The sequence below is a fragment of the Harmonia axyridis genome, chromosome 5 (genome assembly GCF_914767665.1).
Source record: "Harmonia axyridis chromosome 5, icHarAxyr1.1, whole genome shotgun sequence".
NCBI classification, from domain to species: Eukaryota; Metazoa; Arthropoda; class Insecta; order Coleoptera; family Coccinellidae; genus Harmonia; species Harmonia axyridis.
This window is the reverse complement of record NC_059505.1, coordinates 3,718,127-3,742,298: the sequence shown is the minus strand read 5'-3', so window position 1 is coordinate 3,742,298 and position 24,172 is coordinate 3,718,127. Positions and strand designations below refer to the sequence as shown.

Here is a 24,172-nt window from a genome sequence, read left to right as displayed (position 1 = left end):
AATATTTACATAATTCTTTTTAGAAAAAAAGCATGCAGAAACAAACAGTAGGTTAGTTTTTCATTTCGAATTGTGTTATATCAATGGATTTCAAAACTATAGAAAGTGTGTAACAATAAATATATTTAAATAATTGAGGAACCTATATTTGTGCGTTCGTTATTTTAATGGTAGTCGAAAATTATTCGTTTTTAATGAATCATATTAAAGCTGTTATGGAGCAGAATTACATAATCTTGATAGACAATCTGTAGGTATTGTCCTATTCGGTAGATTATTGAATAATATCTCTTTTACATCTATTTGGTTCAAAATTCTGAGGATCAAACAACTCCTCTATTTCTATTTCAACTATGAGCAAACTCGGACAATGACTCGTAACAATTCAATTCAGTGAAAAACTTGCGTGAGTAACAAATTGCTCAGGTAAGTACTGTCTCTTTGTTGGCATCCGGTGACCGAGATAAAAGATCGGTTTCCGGTGTGTTATAAACATATACGCCCAGGATGTACGACCACAGAAACGGCAGCCATGCGTGAAATGATTCTTTTTCGAAACTCTGTTGATTACGTTCGTAGGCATTAACATTGGAGATTTTTGGGTACTTCATCCGTAAAGAGTATGTTGAAAAAATGGCGAAAAAAATAGGCCGTGATTCCTAGATCCGGGATGAATCGTAGCTAATTTAATCATAGAATATTTATTTCTCGTGCATTTATTTCAATCTTATTTTTATGCGAGAATTATACGAGTAGAATTTTTGAACTCATTTTTTTTCGATACAGTGTCATTAGAAGCTCCATTCGAGCTAAATTCTCAGTTTGTTTGGAAATACACAGGGTGTATCAAAAAAGTGTGAATGTGTAAATCCAAGCGATTTTCCATATTTTCATTTTAAAGCCGGAAAATCGAGGTGTTAAGTTTTCGTTGGACCACACCGTATGTATTTTAAATGAAACAGTCAGTTTTTTATTAAATTTTCAGATTGAATTGTTTTAAATGAACCAAAGTTTGTTCGAAGTTTCATATGGTTACTTATTTACCTAATAACCATTTTTGAGATATTTCAATAAGTTTGAATAAGTCATCAATGATTTGTCGAATTTTTAACACCCAGTAGAGTTTTGAATTATTTTCAAAAGTACTTATTTCCGTTCGTCTAATATTCACTTTCAAAATCTGATTCAAATGAATTCTTTTGGTTCGATATGTATATATCCAAACAATTTGGGATGCCTAGACACTTTGTAAAAAAATTTTTGAAAATTTCAACCGTAATACGCTCTATTAGTGAAGACGTCACACACTGCCATTTTAGTTCTCCTGTCAGTGTTCGGAATCCAAACAAACAAATTGTCATTCAAATTAGTACGTTGTCGTTGAAGAAATTGGCTTATTTTAATAAATAAGATTATTTGAGGAACGATTTCAGTATTAATTGATAGACAGAAGGAATGAGATCAATGCCAGTAAGTTCGAACTTGAAGTTCAACTAATAAACACGGCTTTTTACAAAATCTGGGGAATGATACAGGATTCAAACTTACTGGTATTAACCTCGTTCCTTCTGCCTATCAATTAATGCTGAAATCGTTCCTCAAATACTCTTATTTATGAAAATAAGCCAATTCCTTCAACGACACCGTACTAATTTGAATGACAATTTATTTGTTTGGATTCCGAACACTGACAGGAGAACCAAAAATGGCGGTGTGTGACGTCACACTAAAAGAGCGTATAAAAGCGTCGCGTCGATGGCTGAACACCATGTATATGATCTTCTATGGGGAACACATATTCCCATTGATCATTAACAATGAGAACATTTAGAGAAGAATAGGAAATTTGAAATGAAAGTCATTATTGTGATACAAACTGGTATAAATTTTTTGTAAAAATTTATAGAAAAATACAAAAATGTACAACTTTTTATTTTACTAGTGTATAGTAACTTCAATTATATGAATAATAGGTGGTGTTTTCCAGCTCAAGTAGTTAGGTTCCACTATTTCCAAATCTTTGATTTTAAGATCCATCGTCGCTGAAAAATAAGCATTTTTTTTAGATTGAGCTCTTGATAATAGAACCGGATTGATGAAATTTTTTAACTCATGCTCCAGATCTGACCTCCAGACCTCAAAAAAATGCTCCAGAGAAAGAAAGGTCGCTCTAATGAAGAAATGATTGAAAAGGCTGAAGCCTATTCTAAAATTGAAGACGAATTGAAAGGTATAGAAAAGTTAGAAGGCTTTGGTGTAAATGTATTACTATTAAAGGTAACTTTATTGACGAATAAAGTTGAATCTTTAAGAAAAAAATAAGTTTTTTCTGATTCGGGAGGGACTTATTGAGTGAAGTGTTAGAATAAACTTACTAAGATGTATTGTATCATTTAGGGAATAGCTAACCTAATAAGCATGTCCAATGTCAAGTTGTTTGAAATACACCAACCTCTATAATCTTGAAGAATTATGTCCTTACCTAATTTTTCTCGAAATACTCGCACAGTTTCTTCATTCCTTTCTACGAATGCTATAATAGCTGCCTTGGTACCATTCTCAAGGAACATTCTTATTGTATTTATTAGGGGTAAATGAAGGAACTCATCATATATGACATCTGCTGCAAAAATCAGGTCAACAGGGCCTATTTCGTTGCAGATTCCTTCTCTTAGCCATTCCCAGTCTAGTTTTCTGACTTCTACTTTGCAATCCTTGACCGAACCACTAAATATCATGTCTTCTTCGGGATTCTTTTCATCCACAAGGATTTCATCACAATTGTGTTTCACATTATATTTGAGTAAAGAAAGAACGTCTGAGTGGCAGTCTGTGAAGATATACTTATTACATGGAGTTAAGGAGGAGACGGCAAGTCCTGCTAAGCCAACTCCTGAGCCCAACTCGAGAATTGTCTTATTTTCCAATGATGTTTTGATGGCCCAATCTGCAAGAGCTTGGGAGGCCTAGAGGAAAAAATTTTATTGCTCATTTACCTTTTATGAAAAATTTTTTAGTGAAAGAGGAAAGTTTATAGTGAATCTTTCATCCTAACATGGATTTATCCTAGAATTACATTGAGAAATAATTCACTGAGTGATATTTGGAGTGTTACATCTGGAAGGCACAATTTCCTCAACTAGAATTTTTGGCAATGTGAATCATTTTTTAATTTTCAAGAAATTCAATGAGAAATGAATCAATTAAATATTAACTCTAATAGTTAACTCTATTATCTACACTTTTAGATAATGAGATGTTACTGCAGACATATGTAGTGTGAATTGTGTGCTATAAAGTGGACAGTTCCTATCCATCATATTCGATCGGATTGGAATCCGGAGAACAGGGTGGACAAGATAAAACACCTGCTTCTTGAAGAAAGGCCATAGTCTAACGAGCAATATAGTGTTGACCATTACTATCAACAGTAAACCAGATACAACATCACTTTCCAAAGTGATTATTAGAGATGTTGAAACTATCTAACAACAAATCGCCAAATTTAACAGGAGTAAGAAGGACGAAGTTGAATAATAAGTTGTTACAAATTACTTTTTAACTTTGTTTGGTTCTTCTATCCAACCATCAGTAAGGACAATTATAATTGCTAAATAGGTAGGTAAATTACAAATTCACAAAAGTAGGTGAGATTGGAATCAAAAAGATTCAATTTATAACAATATGAATACGAATTGAGGGATTCAACTCGAGTAGAGCCATCTATGAGTCAATTATCGTGTACAACTAGAAACTATAGCGATTTATCGCTTAAGATGACATTCTGCATATTAGATAGTCCTTATTATTACGTGGTATGATGTACATCCTCATAGTAATAAACATAAATGGAGGAATCATATACTTATCATTTTCAGTGAGCAAATTTTGTCCCCAACATGAACTATCAAATTTGACATGAAGCGCGCGGAAATGAAAACATCAATTATACGATATTTCACTCAATTCGCGAGTTTCTCCACAAAGAACGCACTTCTTATGTCCCATGGTGAATCAATGTTTCACCTAAGTAGATCAGAAATTCAGAAAATAAACTTCAATCGCGCCAAACGACGTGAAACAACACTGATGACACTAGGAGAGTTAAAGTTGCCAAACCTTGGGTTTCAGCAGGCAGATACAGCAAATAATAATTATTCTGCTTTTTATAAATTCGATAATAAAGAAAAATATCGAATACCTACCAAACATTCGAATTTGCATATTTAATCGGGAATCACTCATTCATAATGATATATGAAATTGTGGTTTTGAAAATATATCACAATCTGACAACGTAATTAATCATATTGGGGGCATTTAAAAATTGCGTATACACTCTCTATCTATGTTTATTACTCTATGGGTACATCGAATTCAAACTATTGTTTTTTGTGGATATAATTTGAGAAAAAACATTATTACTATGGGCTTTGGCTAATTTGTTTAAACGAAACCATGAACAATAAAAACAACTATTCTGATTTATTAACAAGCACAATAAATAAATTTGAAATAATTGCCAAGATTGCATGACGATCAAGTGGAATGCATACTGCATTCCTTATAGAAATCATAAATCAAGTATTGATTGAATTATGAATGGACAGCAATCCAAAAAAGTTTTATAATGAATTATCGATAATTGCGTGATGACTAACTCCAACAAGAAAATTCAATAAAACGATTTGCAACTTATTGCACACACCTAATTCCATTTATTATTCAGGAAAAGAATCAGTAGAATTAAATTCAAAACTTCCAAAACGTTATCGACTAAGGTAGAAATAATATTGATAAATTCATTTTCTTTTTTGGAAAATTGATGCACTCTTCTTCAAACCTCACAATTAACTGCACCATATGTGGAGCATCATTGGGATAGACCTCATATTTTTCGAGCCCCAAAGAAAAAAGTCTAAAGATGTTAAGTCACAAGACCTCGGGGGCCAATTGTGATCACCTCCTCGAGAAATAACACGCCCAGGAAACTTTTCTATAAAAATTACAATTGTTTTGCTGTTTGTGTAGCCATTCTGGCCATAAAAAAAACATTTTTTATCCATTCACCCCAAAATTGGCATTAGCCCCACCTAGGTTATCGTCAACACTACGGGCTAAAGTAGCAATATTTTCGCAACGCACACGATTCCAGTTCTTCACATCACAAAGTTGTTCCAACAGCTCATAATTTTCCACCAGTTTCACGACTGCAGGCCGAGAAGACACTTTACGACGACCCAAAAGTCCTATAGTCTTAAGGTCTGAGAGCTATGACCATTTTTTTCACCATTTTTGTAGCAACAATTTCAATGCGTTGTTGAAGCGTGTATCGTTCCATTTTTAGTAATGGCTTGGTTTTTGCTTGTCAATTGTCAAAACATGACAGCTTCGAAATTGGCAAAGCTTCAGTTGTCAGTGGTCGTGACTAATCATAAACATATTTCGGAAATGAGAAGCGTCGAACGACTTGGGGGTTTCTCTAAAGCAGATGTTCTGTGCCCTCGCTAATACTGCTCTAACATTAGTACTTTTTGCTAATTTATGGCATTTCTCAAATCAAAAACAAATGAGCACTGACATGAAATCAGGATCTTTTCTGTGTGGAAAGGTTATCGAGGGTAAAATTTCAAAGCAAGGAAAAAGAATTCTTTTTCCTTGCCTCTCGATAACCTTTCCACATATCTCTACCAGGACTAGGTTTTCACGCAGGTAGCTATAGCTTCCCACGTAGTGATGTTGGTTGTTGCCCGAAAACCCACTGGGTCTTCCTGCGGAAACCATAAATTGACGGCTGGCTTGTGTTGTGGACTCCGTTTGTTTGTTATTTTTCTTCAAGTGTTGCTCATTTAACACTTTTTCACCGTACTGATGAGGGCCGAAAGCCCGGAACACGTGTCTACGGTTAGCGCTTCTGCTGAGGGCATGTCCAAAATTCTTTTTCTTTGCTCAGGAACTTTTCATTCACTCATGTACCAATTGCGCCCTTGGAAACCACATAACTATATTTAGATATAAGCGGTTTCCAAGGGCACAATTAGTGCATGACTGAAGGGAATGAGCTCTTGACTTCACGCCAGCGATTTTCTCATAATCTCAACTCCATCTGTGTTATGGTCACGGAAATAGACATTAGGTAATTTTTTTGGATTTTATTCTTGAATTTTCGATTTCCTTTTCGTTGCACGATCAATATAAGATTTCGCATGAAGCTTGAAATTGTCATTCTACATCCAATACATAGGTACTCATCTTCTGTGTTTTTTCTGAGGGTTCTTTGTTATTTCAGCGTACTTACATAGGCATACAACTTTCCTTCCGAAATTCGAGGCTTTATTATTGTAAAACACTGGTTATACATTTGTGATTTTTAGAATCATCCATCGCTGGCCACTACTTTCTCCCATCTTTCAGGCAGCGTTCGATAACGATTGCCTGGGATTGTTTCAGTCGGTTTTAACAACTCATAATACACTACGCCGAGCTGGTTCCACCAAATACTGAGTATGACCTTGGAACCGTGAATATTCGGTTTGGCCGTCGACGTGGAAGCATTGCCGGGATTTCCCCATGATTTGCTGCGCTTGGGATTATAGTAATAAACCATTTTTTGTCTCCAGTCACAATGCGATGCAGAAATTCCTTCCGTTTTTGCCTTGAAAATAGCTGTTCACAAGCAAACAAACGCCGTTCAACATCTCTTGTCTTCATCTCGTATGGCACCCAATTTTCTTGTTTCTGAATAATTCCTATGACTTCCAAATGAAATGGCTTGTTGCGTCACTTCCAATGATCCTTAGAATTCTTGTTGCGTTTGACACGAGTCTAGTCCAAGTTATGCTTCAAATTCTGCATCTTCGAAAACCTTCTCCCTTCTACCGCCATGCTGGACTTCGACATCAAATTCACCGTTCTTGAAGCGGTGAACCCACTCTCGTTTACTAAAAGCGGCCTCACCATAGGTAATTGAGAGCATTCGATGAGCCTCAGCTGCAGATTTTTCCATATTGAAGCAAAAAATTAAAACCTCCCTCAAATAAAGGGAATTCAACTAATATTTCGATGGCGTTATGACATCTACCAGCTATTTCGAGAACCACTTACCACTACAGCCATCTGTTGCAAAACAACGGAAGCAGTGTTGTGCAATAATTCATGTTAGTTTTTGTTTATTGTTTTTTATAACGTACCTTACCTGCCAAGTGATCAATCCTGTTGTCCCGTTCGATATAATATTGATGCTCTCCTTCAGAATTATAGTATTGACTTCAGTGAGTGAATCGAGTTTGTCAATTTCGAAAATAGGATAAAACACGTGATAATATTTTTCTTCCTTTCCACTATACAAACGACCGAAAGCTTTGTATAACGTTTCATCAATAGTAGCATTGATGGTATCCAAATAATGCATCAAGCATTTCAGAAACCTTCTCTGATAGGAAATATCGATATGGCATTCTAAAACTAGCTTGGAATTCACGGTTTTCGCTAGGAGTTCTTTTTGTACTTCTAACGACTCGAGTTCTTCCTAAAAATATTCTCATAGTAAACGATCGGATCAACTTAACCTTACTTTTTACCTTCCACACAATGTCCTTCACATGTTTCTTACGAAAAAAATCAATAATCACGGAATTGATTTGCTTTGTAGATCCTAATTCTAAAATAAACATCTTACTATTATGTACTATTGAGTTTCAAATGAACAACAACACTAACACATGCAGAGATGTTTACAAGAATGGAACAATTTCATATTTCATTTATATTTATAGATTTCTATATAAAATGTCAGTAATATCACTATGATATTGTGGAGTGGATTTCTTTATTGTTGCTGTTTTAGTTGAAGCTATAACCAAGAGGTGGAGACAATAAATTCTAGGCAAATATAACATAAAATTACAATAGATGGATGGAATTTATATCCAGTTTTTTGCTTCAGAAGCTAAATTTTGAGAAATTTTTTCAAAATTCAATGCCTTAAATAAATTCTGCCTATAATTATAGGTTTCTATACGATTTGTCAAAATTATAAATTGGAGGAAAGAGTTCTATAATATGGAATAGTGTAGCTTTCTGTTTTTGTCAGTTGCAACTATAGCTGATAGATGGAGATTTTTGCCAACAACTGCTGACTCAATGTTTCATAGAAGCGACAATAGGTGGCTATGCGAATATTGAAACTATTTAGTAACTGGAAAGTGGAAACGTTATAACCGTTTTCGAATTCAAAAAAAGAACGGAAATTATGAAACACAGAATTTGGGATGTAGGTAGGTATATATCTGTAAAACGGCGAACCTTCGATTGGATTTGCGGCTAGAAATTCGTTCTCAATGCTGAGTGGAAAAAATTGAATTGAATTGAGTAATAGAAATGTGAGAAGGCGTGTTACAAAGTGAAAATGAGAAAAACTTATGAGCACTTTTGTAGAAATTTAAAGAATACTCGAAATATATAAATTCCTACAAGTATTCGCAATAGTTGCCTCCTACACATCCATTAGAGATTTCGAATAAGAGCCATAATTGTAATGCAATCAGGTATATAATTTTGTAAAACATTTACAGAAATATACAAAAAGATACAACTACTTAGTAACTTGGATTAGATCAACTGTAGGTGATGCTTCCCAGCCCAAGTACTTTGGCTGCACTGTTTCCAAATCTTTATATTTGAGTTCCATCCACACTGAAAAATAAGCATTCTTGGTATTGAGGAAGTGAAGGCCTAGTAGCATAATAGGACTCGATTAAACGAATTTTAATTCACAGATGAATTCGAAATAACGGGAAAAACAATAATCAATAAATATGTTTTTCTTTTTTTCATGTTTTCGTTTTGCGGAGAATTTCGAATCTTAGATAAGTTTCCAACAAAATATTATAAGTCTATAAATTATGTACATTTTCGGGTGAAATTTCATAACAGACTTGATAATTTGTAAGGAACGGTAAGACTATTCTTCAAGGATAAACATGTTATGAATATCGAGGGGTTTATTTATTGGCGTATGCAGGTTTGATTGTTGTGTACTGAAAATCTGGAAATTTTACGATATGGTTATTTCCTCTACAATACAAAAATTTTCAATCAGTGAACCACTTTTTTTTTGTTATTTTTTTCTGGAAGAGTGTTCGCTTCTTTCCACCAGAACTTCAAAATATTATAAGATCCAGTAAGCTGTGATGAATCAAAGTAATTATAAGTTTTGGTACTCATTTACCCGATCTGTAGAGAAGATTAAACAAGAAACACCCTGTATCTCGAAAACAAAGCGGTTGCGGGCCCATGTATAGAACTTTTATTCTTAAAATTATTCAAGGAAACTCTCACTTTTCTTCGCACCTCTAATTTAGGACTACTTACTCTGTATAAGGGTAGGACAATCGAATCAGTAATCAAAAATTGCTATTATTTCGAGTAATTTTTGTTTTTAACTTCGTTATCAAACCTTTCTTTCTCATATTACAGATATGCGTAAACGTTGTTAGATAGTTATTTGGGCTGTTTCCATCATCTCTGCGGTTGGATGTTTCCGACGTTTCGGCAAGCATTCGCCTGCCGTCTTCAGGGTGGTGGTCCTGAGAAGGACCGATTGGGTGGTTCTGAGAAGAACCGTTTGCCAAACTTGGTCTGTCTGGACTTGTATGCACCATACTTTTTTCGATTTCGTATGAGGGTATCGGCGTTTGAACCTTAGTCGAATCGGTTGCAATCCTTTAACTCTCACCACTAGTCTACAGAACTGTAGACTAGTCTACAGAACTGTAGACTAGTGGTGAGAGTTAAAGGATTGCAACCGATTCGACTAAGGTTCAAACCCCGATACCCTCATACGAAATCGAAAAAAGTATGGTGCATACAAGTCCAGACAGACCAAGTTTGGCAAACGGTTCTTCTCAGAACCACCCAATCGGTCCTTCTCAGGACCACCACCCTGAAGACGGCAGGCGAATGCTTGCCGAAACGTCGGAAACATCCAACCGCAGAGATGATGGAAACAGCCCAAATAACTATCTAACATATAGTCCATCATCAATATCAAGACAACAATGCGTAAACGTTGTGGTATAAATTTTTTTCGATAACCGCCCCCAAGAAACAAAAAAAATCTACGCCCTTGGGAAGATGAAGCGAAACAGCACTGTTTTTTTAAGGGACGAAATACTGTGCAAGCAAAGCAATGGCTTGATAAGCGTTATTCATTGCTCCATCGACAACAATTGTGAAAAGGTGACAATGTCAATGTCAAGTAGTTTAAAATAGACCTACCAACCTAACAACTAAATATGAATTTCTAATTCATAATACGCTCTATTAGTGTGACGTCACACACCGCCATTTTTGGTTTCTCCTATCAGTGTTCGGAATCCAAACAAATAAATTGTCATTCAAATTAGTATGGTGTCGTTGAATGAATTGGCTTATTTTCATAAATAAGAGTATTTGAGGAACGATTTCAGTATTAATTGATAGACAGAAGGAACGAGGTTAATACCAGTAAGTTTGAATCCTGTATCATTCCCCAGATTTTGTAAAAAGCCGTGTTTATTAGTTGAACTTCAAGTTAGAACTTACTGGCATTAGTCTCGTTCCTTCTGTCTATCAATTAATTGTAAAATCGTTCCTTAAATATTTTTATTTATCAAAATAAGCCAATTTCTTCAACGACAACGTACTAATTTGAATGACAATTTGTTTATTTGGATTCCGAACACTGACAGGAGAACTAAAATGGCGGTGTATCACTAATAGAGCGTATTGACTCTATAATCTTGACGAAGTATGTCCTTACCTAGTGTTTCTCGAAGTGCACGCATAGTTTCACTATTCCTTCTTGCATATGCTATAATAGCTGCCTTGGTACCATTGTCAAGAAACATTCTTATCGCATTTAAAAAGGGTAAATTGATAAACTCATCATAAATCACATCGGCTGTGAAAATTAGGTCAATAGATTCTATTTCGTTGAAGATTCCTTGTCTTAGCCTTGGCCAGTCTAGTTTTCTAACTTCCACCTTGCAACGCTTGACCAAACCACTGAATAACATGACTCCTCCTTCGGGATTATTCTCATCCACAAGGGTTTCATCACAATTGTGTTTCACATTATATTTGAGTAAAGAAAGAACCTCCTTGTTGCGATCTGTGAAGATGTACTTATTACATGGAGTCGAGGAGGATATAACAAGTCCAGTCAAGCCAACTCCAGAGCCCAACTCAAGAATTGTTTTATTTTTGACTGATGTTGTTTGGATGGCCCAATCTGCGAGAGCTTGGGAGGCCTAGAAAAAAGTATTGTTGCTCATTTAGTTTTTCGGAAAATATTTTTTTTCGGCAACCGTCCGGGAAGTGCTCACTTCCCGGACGCTTGTTCTCTGAGAAAGTAGCATTTCCCGGACTAGGCCGGAAAAGAATCATAGAATCCATAGAAACCGAGATAACGGCTGACAGTTCATATGAAATTAGTTGTCAAAAATTTGCATGTTTTTTGATCGCAATCACAATAAAATATGGAAAGCAGCAGCGATAGTGTTATTTTACATGGTTGCCGAAAAAATATTGTACGCAACACGCCCGAAAATGGTTTTTTTGGACTCGCAGACTTCGGAAATTCGGATAAGGGTCAAAATCACCTGAAAATCAACTTTGAATGACATTGTATGATATATCGTTGAATTCAGCGTTAAAAGTTATTTCGAAAAGTGTCATAAAATATATAGGTCCGTATTGAAAAAAATTAGGTTGAGGGTGGCCCAGAGAGCACGAAACGTTGGATACGAAATCTGATTACGTCAAATTGAGAACAATTTACTGTCGAATAAAAAATTCCTGTAACATTTTTTGATAACATTTGAAATAAAGTGGAAAAAAAAGAAAAATCAAAATGACAGAATTTACTTTTCTTATGATATCTCAATAACCGGCCCTGATAATTTCGATTTGTTTGAACTGCTTGATAATGCTTCTATGCAGGCAACTTTTTCTCCATTTGACCGACCTTCTAACTCTTATGGTTTAAAAGTTACCAATACAAACCCATTGAAAAAGTGGCCAGCCTGTATATGTAATCCTAAATTTGAATTCTCAAAATTGTATTGTGTGACAAGAATCCAGCCGAAATTTCAGAATTTTCAAAATAACTGATAGAAATCATATCAGAACCTATCTAATAATCAGTGGCGTCGCCAGCTTTCGAAAACAGGGGTGGCCGAAAGGCGGCCGGATTTTTTTTGTGGAGCCAAAGTAAAGCAAATTTATAGTTCTGATAATCTTTTAGCCTTAGTATGTCAAATTTTAGGGGGGGCGGGTCCCCCCTGGTCCCCCTAGCGTCGCCACTGCTAATAATGTTGAGTTTTAGTTCATGAAGCAGCTTACCTGCCATGTGTTCAATCCTGTAGTTCCGTGCGATATTAATTTGGTGCTCTCTTTCAAAATTATCATATTTACTTCAGTGAGTATATCAATATTGCCAATTTCGAAAACCGGGTAAAATACGTCATGATATTGTTCAGGCTCTTTTTCTCTCTTACACAAACCCCCTAGAGCGTGGTATATTAAAGTTCTATTAGCTTTGACGGTTTCCAGATGAATTGTGAGCAATTCTAGAAACTTTTTCTGATACGAAAAGTCGAAACGGTGTTTTGTGATCATCTTAGAAGCCACGGTATAGCTTAGGAGTAGATTTTGTCCTTCAAGCGTCCTGACTTCTTCCTAAAAATATTCATACACTTGAGAGAAGTGTTTATTTGATATTATCTAAAAGGCATTATAGTTAATAAATCATTTATTGGATATATGGAAAAAAAAATATTATTTTCATGGAAATAAATAATTTATTTGAAATCCCACCAATAATCATCATTTAAGATCACACTATATTTATTTACTAATACTTTTATTCAATAATGCTGAATATATAATATGTATTCGACTGAAATAAATATAGTTGAGGTTAGTATATCATTGAGTGATAATTAATAAACATTATTCATATGTCATATGTATCCATGTAGAACGAAAATTATTTTTCAATTCAGTAATGATTAAAGTATTTGTTGAATGGTTATTTTGAATGTTTCTATAATCCGATTGTTAGATTCTGAGAACAACCGTTTGCCAAACTAGGTACTACTTTAGAGTTCTCATATTGAGGGTATATGGTTTTGAACCGTAGTCTTCTTAGTTGCTTCAGTTCACTCTAACCACTAGTCTGCCAACATTACTAATAAATATGCGCCCACAAACAATCTGAACCCAAAATTCAGTACAAATGCGCTGAACGATATTCAATAAGCCCATAGTACCACAGGTTTTATGTTTAAAAAAAATTGAAATGAAAGATAAAGTTCAAGCACACATCCTTCAAGGAGATGCGTTTCTCTTTGAGCACTGAGCGAAGTGTATTTGATGTTATCGAAAATGCATTATAGTAAATAAATTATTTATTGGATATATGGACAAACAAATATTAGTTTCATGGAAATGAATAATTTATTTGAAATCCCACCAATAATCATCATTTATTATTACACTTCATTTATTTACGCATAACTTATATTAATAATGCTGAAGCAATATCCATTTGAAAGAAATAAATTTAGTTGAGGTTAATATCGCATTGAATAATAATTAATAAACCTTATTTATATGTAATATGTATCCATGCTGAATAAAAATAACATTTCAATTCAGTAATGGTTAACGTATTTCTTAGATAATTATTTTGGTTGTTTCTATTATCCGATTGTAAGGGTCTGAGAAGAACCGTTTTTTTTTTTTTGATTGCATCTATTCCCTCTTACCACTGTTCTGCCAACATCACTAATAACTAAGCAGGTACAAACGATCTAAACACAAAATTCAGTATAGATGTGCAAAGCGGTGTTCAATAAGCCTATAGTAACACAGATTTTATGTTTAAAAAGGAAATTCAAATCAAAGGAAAAGTTCAAGGATAGATCCTTCAAGGAGATGCGCTTCTCTTTGAGGGATGTGTCCTTAAAATCTGTTCCACAGATTGGATCGCTAGAATTATGTTAGTTTGTTAATTATTAATAAATCCTATATTCTGAGTGAATATATTATTGAATTCTTTTAAAAGTTTATTCATAAATAGAAAAATGTTCGTTAACTACCAGTTGAAAATTAGTTGACACTGAATTTATGTTATTTATGGAGATAACGTAAGTTCATTAAATTATTCATCACCGAAATATATTGAATATTATAAAATACCTTGTAAACAAATATTTTATTCTCTATAAATAAACTTTTTTGAATACATCATTTAACTATAAATGAATATATCAAATATAAATCTGTTGTAATAGTTATGAATAAAAAAACCTTCAAAAATAAGTGCTTTATTCATAAAAAATATGGATTTTTCTTAGTGTATAGTAAACGATCGGATCAAATTAACCTAACTTTTTACCTTCCAATTAATGTCTTCCACACGTTTCTTACGAAAAAAATCAATAATCACGGAATTGAGTTGTTTTGTAGGTCCTAACTCGAAAATTACCATCTTACTATTTTGTTGATCCAACGGTAAATGTTTTATGTATTATTTTATTCAAAATTAACAACACAAACACTAACATATGCAAAGACGTATACAACAATAGTAAATTTACAGCAATCTGGGTCAGGGTTGCCATATTAATTCATTGAAAATACCAAAATACCCCAGATGATGCAAAATATTCCCCAAAATTTTCATATATTGATTTCTCACCTTACTGAACGTCTATAATTGTAATATTAATTGATTTTCGATGTTTACGAATGAATTTTTTTTTCAATTTTTCGAAAATTGATATTTTATGACCATATTTGGAAGAATTTAAAAGTTTAAAGTTAAAAGGTACACACATCATATAATGAAATAAACTAATTATATATTTAGTTCAATTACTGTTGATACAAAAAAATGTACAGGGTGTTTCACGTAAACCCCATTAATATGATAGTATTTTTCACGGGCTATCCAAATTAGTTATTGGAAAAACTATCGAACTAAGGCATAGAAAGTTTTTTGCAAATTTGACTGGTTTTCTAGATGAGAAAGTCTATAGAAAATTCCTCACGAATGGTTTCTTCATTTGAACTTACAGTTTCCAAGAAAACGGATTTTTTTTTCTACAAAAAATACTCACGGCATTGCATATTTTCTGAATGCTCAATCGATTCTGAATCCAAATATGTAGTTATATATTTATTTTCAGCTATTTCATTCAAAATCAAACTGAGAAAATACCGAGGAAAATACAGACTTCATATTCGGAAAATATATCCATGTTGTCTATGGTTCTATGAATATTTGATTGTCAAATTTTGAAGTTTTCATTATATCGATCTACCATTGTAAAACACATTTTTTTGGCAGAATTCAATTTTATTATTCTACTTAGTTGCCTTCGTGGGCGATACAGCAATTATAGCGATCTTCCAACTTTTCGAAACCATTTTTGTAGTAGGATTTGTCTTTCGCTTCAAAATAGGCCTCAGTTTCGGCAATTACTTCTTCATTGGCGCTAAATTCTTTTCCAGCGAGCATTCTTTTGAGGCCTGAGGACAGGAAAAAGTCGCTGGGGGCCAGATCTGGCGAATACGGTGGATGCAGAAGCAATTCGAAGTCCAATTCATGCAATTTAGCCATTGTTTTCATTGATTTGTGACACGGCGCATTGTCTTGATGAAACAGCACCTTTTTTTCTTCAAATGAGGCCGTTTTTTTTTAACGATTTCATTCTTTAAACGACCCAATAACGCTATATTATAATCGCTGTTGATGGTCTGGCCATTTTGGAGGTAATCAATGAATATTATACCTTGCGCATCCCAGAATACTGATACCATAACCTTGTCAGCTGACTGTTATGTTTTTCCTCGCTTTGGATTTGGTCCATCGTGTGCAGTCCACTAAGTTGACTGTCCATTGGACTCTGGAGTGAAATGATTGAGCCATGTTTCATCCATTGTCGCATATCGACGCAAAAATTCATGTTTATTGCACTCAAACAACTTCAAACACAGAATCATTATCAAATTGTTGCTTTTGATCGATTGTGAGCTCGTGCGGCACTCATTTTGCACACAGCTTTCTCATGTACAAATATTCGTGAATGATATGATGTACATGTTCATTACAATGTCTGCTATCTCGATCAACTTCACTTTAAGGTAATTTAAAATTATTTTGTGAATTGTTTGATTTTTTTTATCGATGACAGCCTCTCTTGGGCGTCCACTGCATTCGCACTACGTTTAAACTTAGCATACCAATCAATGATAGTTGATTTTCCTGCTGCAGATCTCGGAAACTCTTCATCAAGCCAAGATTTTGCTTTAAATGTATTTTTTCCCTACAAAAAGCAATATTTTATCAGCACACGAAATTCTTTTTTTTTCCATCTTTTTTCAAATAACAAACGTAGCTACACTCACAACGCAATATCTCACAAACTAATGGTAGGACTGCTGTCAAATTTTGACTCGCATCGTTTGAACGTTGCTACTAACTAAAAATCATATGTATGTGGGATCCAAATTCTTAACACCTAACTGAATGATACGCTACTGACTTTACGGGACGAAAACTACGCAATCGATCCCAAAACGGTGGACCATGCAGTTCTTATCGATATAGGGAGACGTAAGGGGAAGAGGTACTTGAGACTTGAGACTGGAGTACGATACAATATAGGAACGAGGGTGGAATTCGACGTTAGAGAATAGACGGACTGACGGACATAGTTAGGATTCGACGTTACAGATTACACGGAAAAGGTTAAAGAATTCGACGTGATAGACGCATATGATTCGACGTAAAATATATTAAACGCAGCAAGTTAGATAATTCGACGTTAGATATAGACGGATCTACTCGAATGTCAGACCATAGACGAAAGTTCAGTGGCTGTACATTCAATTGAAGTTGAATTGTACATAGTGTAAATAAACAATAGTTAAGTACCGGCGGCCTTTTTATATAAACCCCTAGACAACGATTTAAAAACCCTACATGTATTTAATACTAGCACCGTCATCTGTGCATCTGATTTTCAATTGGCCTAATAGGACTAGGGCAGATCTATTTCTTGCACAAGAATTAAGTTGAATGATTGATGATTCGTGAGGAAAATTTCCGAAAAATTTCACGAATGGAAAATGGGTGATCTGAAATGTGTTTCAAATACGCCTCCATTTCCAGAAAACTCGGAATTGATAATTCAAAATTGTCTGAAAGCGAACCCACTGCAGGCTGCCTACTGAAAGTTTTTCCCTTCAAAACGATAATACCCCGTCTCACGAAGTAATACTTAATATTATATCTGACAATGGAGCATCCTGGAGATAAATGCAGCTCGCTCCAATTCCTCCCCCCTTATCGGAGGGATTGTCGTGAGCACGCTCCAGCAAATTTGGAGTAGCGTAGGTTGGAGGTAATCTCGGTTGCATACTATGACGACAAATGGAACACCCACGCCTGTTACGTCATCGTTTCATGAAAGTAACGCAGGCAGTTGGTCGGTGTAGTAAAATCGATAGCCTCCACTCATAAATCCTGCAGGATTTACACGGAATAGTCGGGATACGGAGGCGTCTGCGGGAAAAAGCCGAAAGGCGTCTGGACAATTTGGGAGAGAATATATACACACATCGATTTGGGTGGTTGTTAAGAGTTTTTTTTTCATCTGAATTTTTACTTGGGGATTTTCCATTAACTGTATGTGGGAAATGGGAAGTGATATATAATTTGGGTTGTGTTGGAAATTGGGACAGTGGCGTAGCTGGGTAACTACAAGGTGAAAATAAAGAAAAACACTGAAATTTTAAATTTTTTCTAATAATTTTTTCTTTCTACGAAAAATATGTCGAAACAAATTTAAAAATATCAATATGAAAGTTTTAATGGATATGAAGCGGAAGATTTGTTCCGAAATCCGAATGAACATTTCTAAATAGTTATTCATGAGTGTAGAAGGCGTTTGATATTCTTCCGCCAGTTTTTCAAGGAACGAATGTTAGAATGAGCCTTCTGTTCGAGTATTTGCAACGATTTTGCACGCTTCAATTCGTGTAACGCTACTGTAATTTTCAAAGACGCGGTAATTTGTCGATTCGTCGTGGTGATTGGTCGCCGATGGAGCGCCAACGGATGCGCGTATCTAGAGGAAGAAACAGAGATAATTTTCTGAAAGATTTTCAATAATTATCGATACTTTTTTTTAGAGCTATAGAACTTTAAATTGCAATGAAACAACGGTGGATCATTCGATTGACATGAATTTTATTTATCCGCAAGATAATCTTGTGGCATTACATTTTAAATATGATTTCTGGCATATGACCGCCACGGCTGGCTCGGATGTAGTCCAATCTGGACGTCCAATTTTCGATGACTTTTTCCAACATTTGTGGCCGTATATCGGCAATAACACGGCGAATGTTGTCTTCCAAATGGTTAAGGGTTTGTGGCTTATCCGCATAGACCAATGACTTCACATAGCCTCACAGAAAGTAGTCTAGCGGTGTTAAATCACAAGATCTTGGAGGCCTATTCACAGGTCCAAAACGTGAAATTAGGCGGTCACCAAACTCTCTTTCAATAAATCGATTGTGGCACGAGCTGTGTGACATGTTGCGCCGTCTTGTTGGAACCACAGATCCTGGACATCATGGTTGTTCAATTCAGGAATGAAAAAGTTAGTAATCATGGCTCTATACCGATCACCATTGACTGTAACGTTCTAGCCATCATCGTTTTTGAAGAAGTACGGACCAATGATTCCACCAGCCCTTAAAGCGCACCAAACTGTCTGTTTTCTGGATGTAACGGTGTTCGACATACACTTGAGGATGAGCTTCACTCCAAATGCGGCAGTTTTGTTTGTTGACGTAGCCATTCAACCAGAAGAGCGCTTCATCGCTAAACAAAATAAAATGGACGTAGTGCGCGATACGTATTCCGCACAGAACCATTATTTTCGAAATGAAATTGCACTATTTGCAAGCGTTGTTCAGACTTGAGTCTATTCATGATGAATTGCCAAACCAAACTGAGAACAAATCACTTGACAGCTGTTGAATCGGTCGCCATCTTGAACAGTAATTCCAACTTAAAGTTATATACCATGAAAAAAAACACCCGTTAGCAACTTCACCAGCAAGTACCACCATCCCAAAAAGAACTAAACAGTGACATGTTGAGGATGGAAAGACTCTCCATTCTCAACAATATCACGTTGAGGATGGAAAGGCTTTTCAAATCATTCTTGGATTTTCGGACCCCAAATGAGGCAATTTTGCTTATTAACGTAGACTCCGAGCCATAAGACCAAAGTCTTTAAGCAAAATACGCTGATAAACCTGGTTCAGAACAGCAATATTCATAGTTGTTTTCGAGTGACGCACACTGTTTCTATTCTTCACATCACTTATTTGCCTCAGCAGTTAAAATTTTTTCTGCAGATTCACCATTGCCAGCCGAAAAAATGCTTCACAATAACCCAAAAGCTTTAGTTTTGCGAACTTTCACTGCAAAATTTTCATTGTTGTAGTGAATTTCAACAATTTCAATGTGTTGTTGAAGCGTGTATGGTTCCAATTTTAGTATTGGAGTAGATTTAATTGTCAAATATCAAAATATGACAACTTCAAAAGTTAATGCAATTCTCATTAGAAAACCCTTTACATTATTTTGGTGGCATAGTTCATAATGCGAATACCCTCTTCCATCAAATACATAAAGTACTAAACAATCAAAAGACTCCCTCCCCTTCATCAATTAATACCCAATAACTGTTAATTCTATCCAAGAGCACTCATTTGAGGCGATGTTAAACTCGCTCAACTGCGTAATTGTAGCTCAAAGTTAATCTAATTTTTGATCCGCCAGAAATTCCAAAGACCAGGGTTCGGCAAATTCCGCTTAGCGTAGGTTGAGGGTTATCTTCGAGCATTGCATGACGATGAACCCGCCACCCACGTCCATTACGTCATTTTCTGCTAGAGAAAGATGAACAGGAATTTCTACAATCGATTGAGGACAGTTGTGGAGTATTTGTACGGGGTTAATTGTTGTTTCAAACTGTGGGGTTCAAGGGCGTAGTTACTATTTTTCTTGGAGGGGTGATCGAAAAAAAAATTTGTCAGATGCACATCGATTATTTTATTGAAAATAAATATTTGAAATTATAAATGAAGGTTAAATGAATCTACTTGATGAAGGTCATATAATAAATATCCAAATTATGAGATAATTCTTTATTTGATGTTTCTTCTTCTTGGACACTTTCCTCTCTAGAAATACAATTCCAATTTGACAAAATATTAAAATCAACAAAAAAAAAATTAATAAATTATCCAAAATTGTACAAGTTGAGTAAACGGTTAATACATAGAATGACTAAATTAATGTAAAGACGTACGTTTCGGAGCTTTGATTTTTTCAATACAATTTCTCGTCATCAGTGTGTCTTAGTTCGAAAAACTTACTAAAAAAACTTAAAACTTATATATTTACTTCACAAACTTGCATTTCAGGAACTCGAAGGCTTACTAAATAAAACTGTTTATCTGGTTGGAATTTATGAACAGCATTTTCAATAGGTAGTCATAGATCTCTTACTCTTCTATGAAATAGATATACAAATCAAGACTTACAATTGATACAACAATTTTAAAGAGTTAAATTCTACCTTTTGGTTGACGTTGACTTTAATCAATAAATTATTACTTCGAATTTTAAAATATAAAGGTATACTCGATGAAGGGAATTAATATAAATTTTACAATTATGACAGAACCTTTACTATCGAAATTTTTTTTTGATATACACTAGAAATACAATTCTGAATCGACAAAATAGTAGAATCAACCAGAGAGAATTAATTATCTATTATTATTCGAACTGGGGTCGTTTTGGTTCGGTAAGTTTTCCGGGAACTGCGACTATGCAGATCTTTTGTTCTCTACCCTACTCATTCATAGAAACCTAGGGAAGTCGTCAATGACATTAATAAAACTGACAACCTCCTTAGGAGCCTTGGCCATTACCTCTCTGGTATCCAGGACCGGCTTACTCATGTGAATGGTTCTTAGGCCAGCCAGCTCCGGACACTTGCATACCAAGTGTTCGGCTGTTTCTGCTTCCGATCCACAGAGCCTGCAAATCTCGTCTGCTGACTTTCCCATACGGTACAAATGATGTTTGTACCGACAGTGCCCCGTCAGCAGTCCCACCATCTCCCGAAGCTCGGCTCGCGACAGCTTCAAGAGCTTTTTGGCGTAGGTAAGTGAAATCTTCACGAATTTCTTTGCCTGAACAAGTCTAGGAGAGTTAGTCCAGTGGATTGTCCTGCTGTTCAACTCCCATAACTGGACCGCAGCTTTATATTGGTCTTTTCGTATTCCACAGAAAGGCTCAGTTCCAGCAGGTGTTAACCTTGATGCACTTTTTGCAAGTCCATCGGCTCTGTAATTTCCTTCAACCCTAAAGTGCCCTGGTACCCATAGTAGAGTCACCTTATTTCCTCTGGCCAGTTGCTTTATGGTGTTACGGCACTCCCAAGTCAGCAGAGACCCCTGGCAACACGATTCCAGGGATCTCAGCGTGGTTTGGCTGTCCGTGGTGATGTAGATATGCACCCCCTTGAGGTTCATTTTGAGACACTTCTGGGCGCATACATAAACAGCCATTATCTCGGTCTATAGAATCGAGAGCTCACTTTCCAGGGCTTTAGAGATTATCAGTTTAGGTCAATATATTCCAATGCCGGTGCCCTTCTCTGTTTTTGATACATCTGTGAACCATATGGATAACTTTTTGTCCAGACGGTTTACGAGACTTAGTGCACTAGGACTGTCATTTATAACCGTTTCAAAGGGCGTTTCAAAATCGTAGGTGGTTGGCATAACATCCGATGGTTTTTCGAGTAGGTTTGAATCTAATTGATTCAGTATCCTCATATGTCCAACCCAGTTTCCAGGAAGGAGCTTTCCATTAAGGTAAATTCTTATTGCTTCGAGCAGGCTACATTTCCTCACATGTAGATGTAAGGGAGGCAAGTCTAGTATTAATTATCTGAAAGTGATTAAGGTTTTGTCACAATGATGTCACAATTTTGATATTTTTATTAATTGCCTTCATAAAGAAGCATAGGAAATTGAGGGGAAATGTAAATAACGTTACGTTGTGCATTTTGTAAGCAGATATGTTGAAATCGAATAATTCATATTTATTTTATTCCGAACGTAACAACAAAGATTGAAATAACTGGCAAGGCTGAGGGTGGATCTGAAAAATCCATTCATACTTTCTGAAAATGATTTGTAAACAAAATTCTATAGGTACAATAGAAGTGAGTTTATTCCATCTAAATTTCGATAGATACTCAGACCTAGCCGTGAAAACAATGCCTACATACAATTGTTCGGTGAATAGACGCAAAACAGAGAGTAGAAAGTCACTGTTTACAGAACATACACTTAGTTACGCTAGTTAGTTCACTGAAAAGAAAGATTGGTTCAACTCGATGTTTTGACATATCATTTTTATGGGTATAATTCTGAAAGCAATTATAGATCATCATGATTTTACTAGTAAACCATTGGGAGAGTTGAAGTTGGAAATATCCGAAGATATGATACTATGAGGTTATTATAGACCAATTCAAGGTAGACAAAAACAGACTAATGATTTGCGATTGGAAGATAAGAAATCAGTGTTATTTAGATTGGTTTGAAATAAAGGATTATCCATTTTGGTGTTCTGAAAGTAAAAGTAAATAAAACACACTTTCACTCAGAATGTCTATCAAATCACAATATCTTGGTGACCAATATAACGGGTGTTTTTTTTTCGAGGTATATAACTTTGAGTTGGCATTACTGTTCAAGATGGCGACTGATTTCACAGCTGTCAAGTGATTTATTCTCAGTTTAGTTTGGCAATTCATCATGATTAGACTCACGCCTGATCAACGCTTGCAAATAGTGCAATTTTATTTCGAAAGTAATGGTTCTGTGCGGCATTCGTATCGCGCACTACGTCCATTAGCGATGAAGCGCACTTCTGGTTGAATGGCTACGTCAACAAACAAAACTGCCGCATTTGGAGTGAAGCTAATCCTCAAGTGTATGTCGAAACACCGTTACATCCAGAAAAACTGTTTGGTGCGCTTTATGGGCTGGTGGAATCATTACTAACTTTTTCATTCCTGAATTGAACAACCATGATGTCCAGGAGCTGTGGTTTCAACAAGACGGCGCAACATGTCACACAGCTCGTGCCACAATCAATTTATTGAAAGACACGTTTGGTGACCGCCCAATTTCACGTTTTGGACCTGTGAATTGGCTTCCAAGATCTTGTGATTTAACACCGCTAGACTACTTTCTGTGGGGATATGTGAAGTCATTGGTCTATGCGGATAAGCCACAAACCCTTGACCATTTGGAAGACAACATTCGCCGTGTTATTGCCGATATACGGCCACAAATGTTGGAAGAAGTCATCGAAAATTGGACGTCCAAATTGGACTGAAACCGAGCCAGCCGTGGCGGTCATATGCCAGAAATCATATTTAAAATGTAATGCCACAAGATACTCTTTCGGATAAATAAAATTCATGTCAATCGAATAATCCATCGTTGTTTTATTGCAATTTAAAGTTCTATAGCTCTAAAAAAAACACCCATTATTTGTCGACATCCAGATCCTGCAATTTCCTCATATTTTTGCGTAGAAGTAATTGCACCTGTTCGCGGGAAAGTTTAATTCAATTTGTTGGGATAAATATGTGGGAGGAACACGTCAAACATTGTGCACAAACACGACAGACCTCCTTCCGAATATGAATGAACGATTTAACCCTACGCACTTGGAGTAGGCGAGACGCCAACGCTCTGTGGGGGTTGAATTGAAATGAACGATTCACCTGTGTCTGGAAAATTGAATGAGAATTCGCACAAACTTCTCCATTCTAGTTTTCGTATGAACATAATGATGTAATTCGAGGTTGAAACAATTGGCGCGCAGTCCATAGCACACTGAATAACTGCGTTGTTACATCGTTGGTTTGACTTTTCCTTTAATTAATGGATTACAGAGTGAGATTTATGGAATTGTATCTGTGAATATTGCGGAATGACTCTC

General features: G+C 35.6%; 2 protein-coding genes across 2 annotated transcripts; both read right to left on the bottom strand.

The window, feature by feature from the left end:
* Positions 1-1,864: 1,864 nt before the first annotated feature.
* Positions 1,865-7,748, bottom strand: LOC123680523 (protein-lysine N-methyltransferase EEF2KMT-like). The gene is made up of 4 exons (XM_045618464.1): positions 7,581-7,748; positions 7,196-7,528; positions 2,483-2,966; positions 1,865-2,042 (listed from the first exon to the last, which is right to left on the bottom strand). The coding sequence occupies exons 1-4, from the start codon at positions 7,671-7,673 to the stop codon at positions 1,939-1,941; spliced, it is 1,014 nt and encodes a 337-aa protein (XP_045474420.1). The 5' UTR covers positions 7,674-7,748; the 3' UTR covers positions 1,865-1,938.
* A 783-nt stretch (positions 7,749-8,531) lies between these two features.
* LOC123680522 (protein-lysine N-methyltransferase EEF2KMT-like) lies at positions 8,532-14,640 on the bottom strand. Its single transcript, XM_045618463.1, has 4 exons — positions 14,444-14,640; positions 12,385-12,720; positions 10,802-11,291; positions 8,532-8,694 (listed from the first exon to the last, which is right to left on the bottom strand). Exons 1-4 carry the CDS (start codon positions 14,534-14,536, stop codon positions 8,594-8,596), a joined length of 1,020 nt encoding a protein of 339 aa, XP_045474419.1. The 5' UTR covers positions 14,537-14,640; the 3' UTR covers positions 8,532-8,593.
* Positions 14,641-24,172: the final 9,532 nt, after the last annotated feature.

Excerpts from the sequence above, each read along its gene's own strand:
- LOC123680523 (XM_045618464.1), bottom strand. The coding sequence starts at position 7,673 with ATGTTTATTTTAGAATTAGGATCTACAAAGCAAATCAATTCCGTGATT. Across the intron at positions 7,529-7,580 it reads TGAAGGACATTGTGTGGAAG|GAAGAACTCGAGTCGTTAGA; the intron begins GTAAAAAGTAAG and ends GAATATTTTTAG. Across the intron at positions 2,967-7,195 it reads CAGGATTGATCACTTGGCAG|GCCTCCCAAGCTCTTGCAGA; the intron begins GTAAGGTACGTT and ends TTTTTCCTCTAG.
- LOC123680522 (XM_045618463.1), bottom strand. The coding sequence starts at position 14,536 with ATGGTAATTTTCGAGTTAGGACCTACAAAACAACTCAATTCCGTGATT. Across the intron at positions 12,721-14,443 it reads TGGAAGACATTAATTGGAAG|GAAGAAGTCAGGACGCTTGA; the intron begins GTAAAAAGTTAG and ends GAATATTTTTAG. Across the intron at positions 8,695-10,801 it reads TGCACTTCGAGAAACACTAG|TGTGGATGGAACTCAAATAT; the intron begins GTAAGGACATAC and ends CTTATTTTTCAG.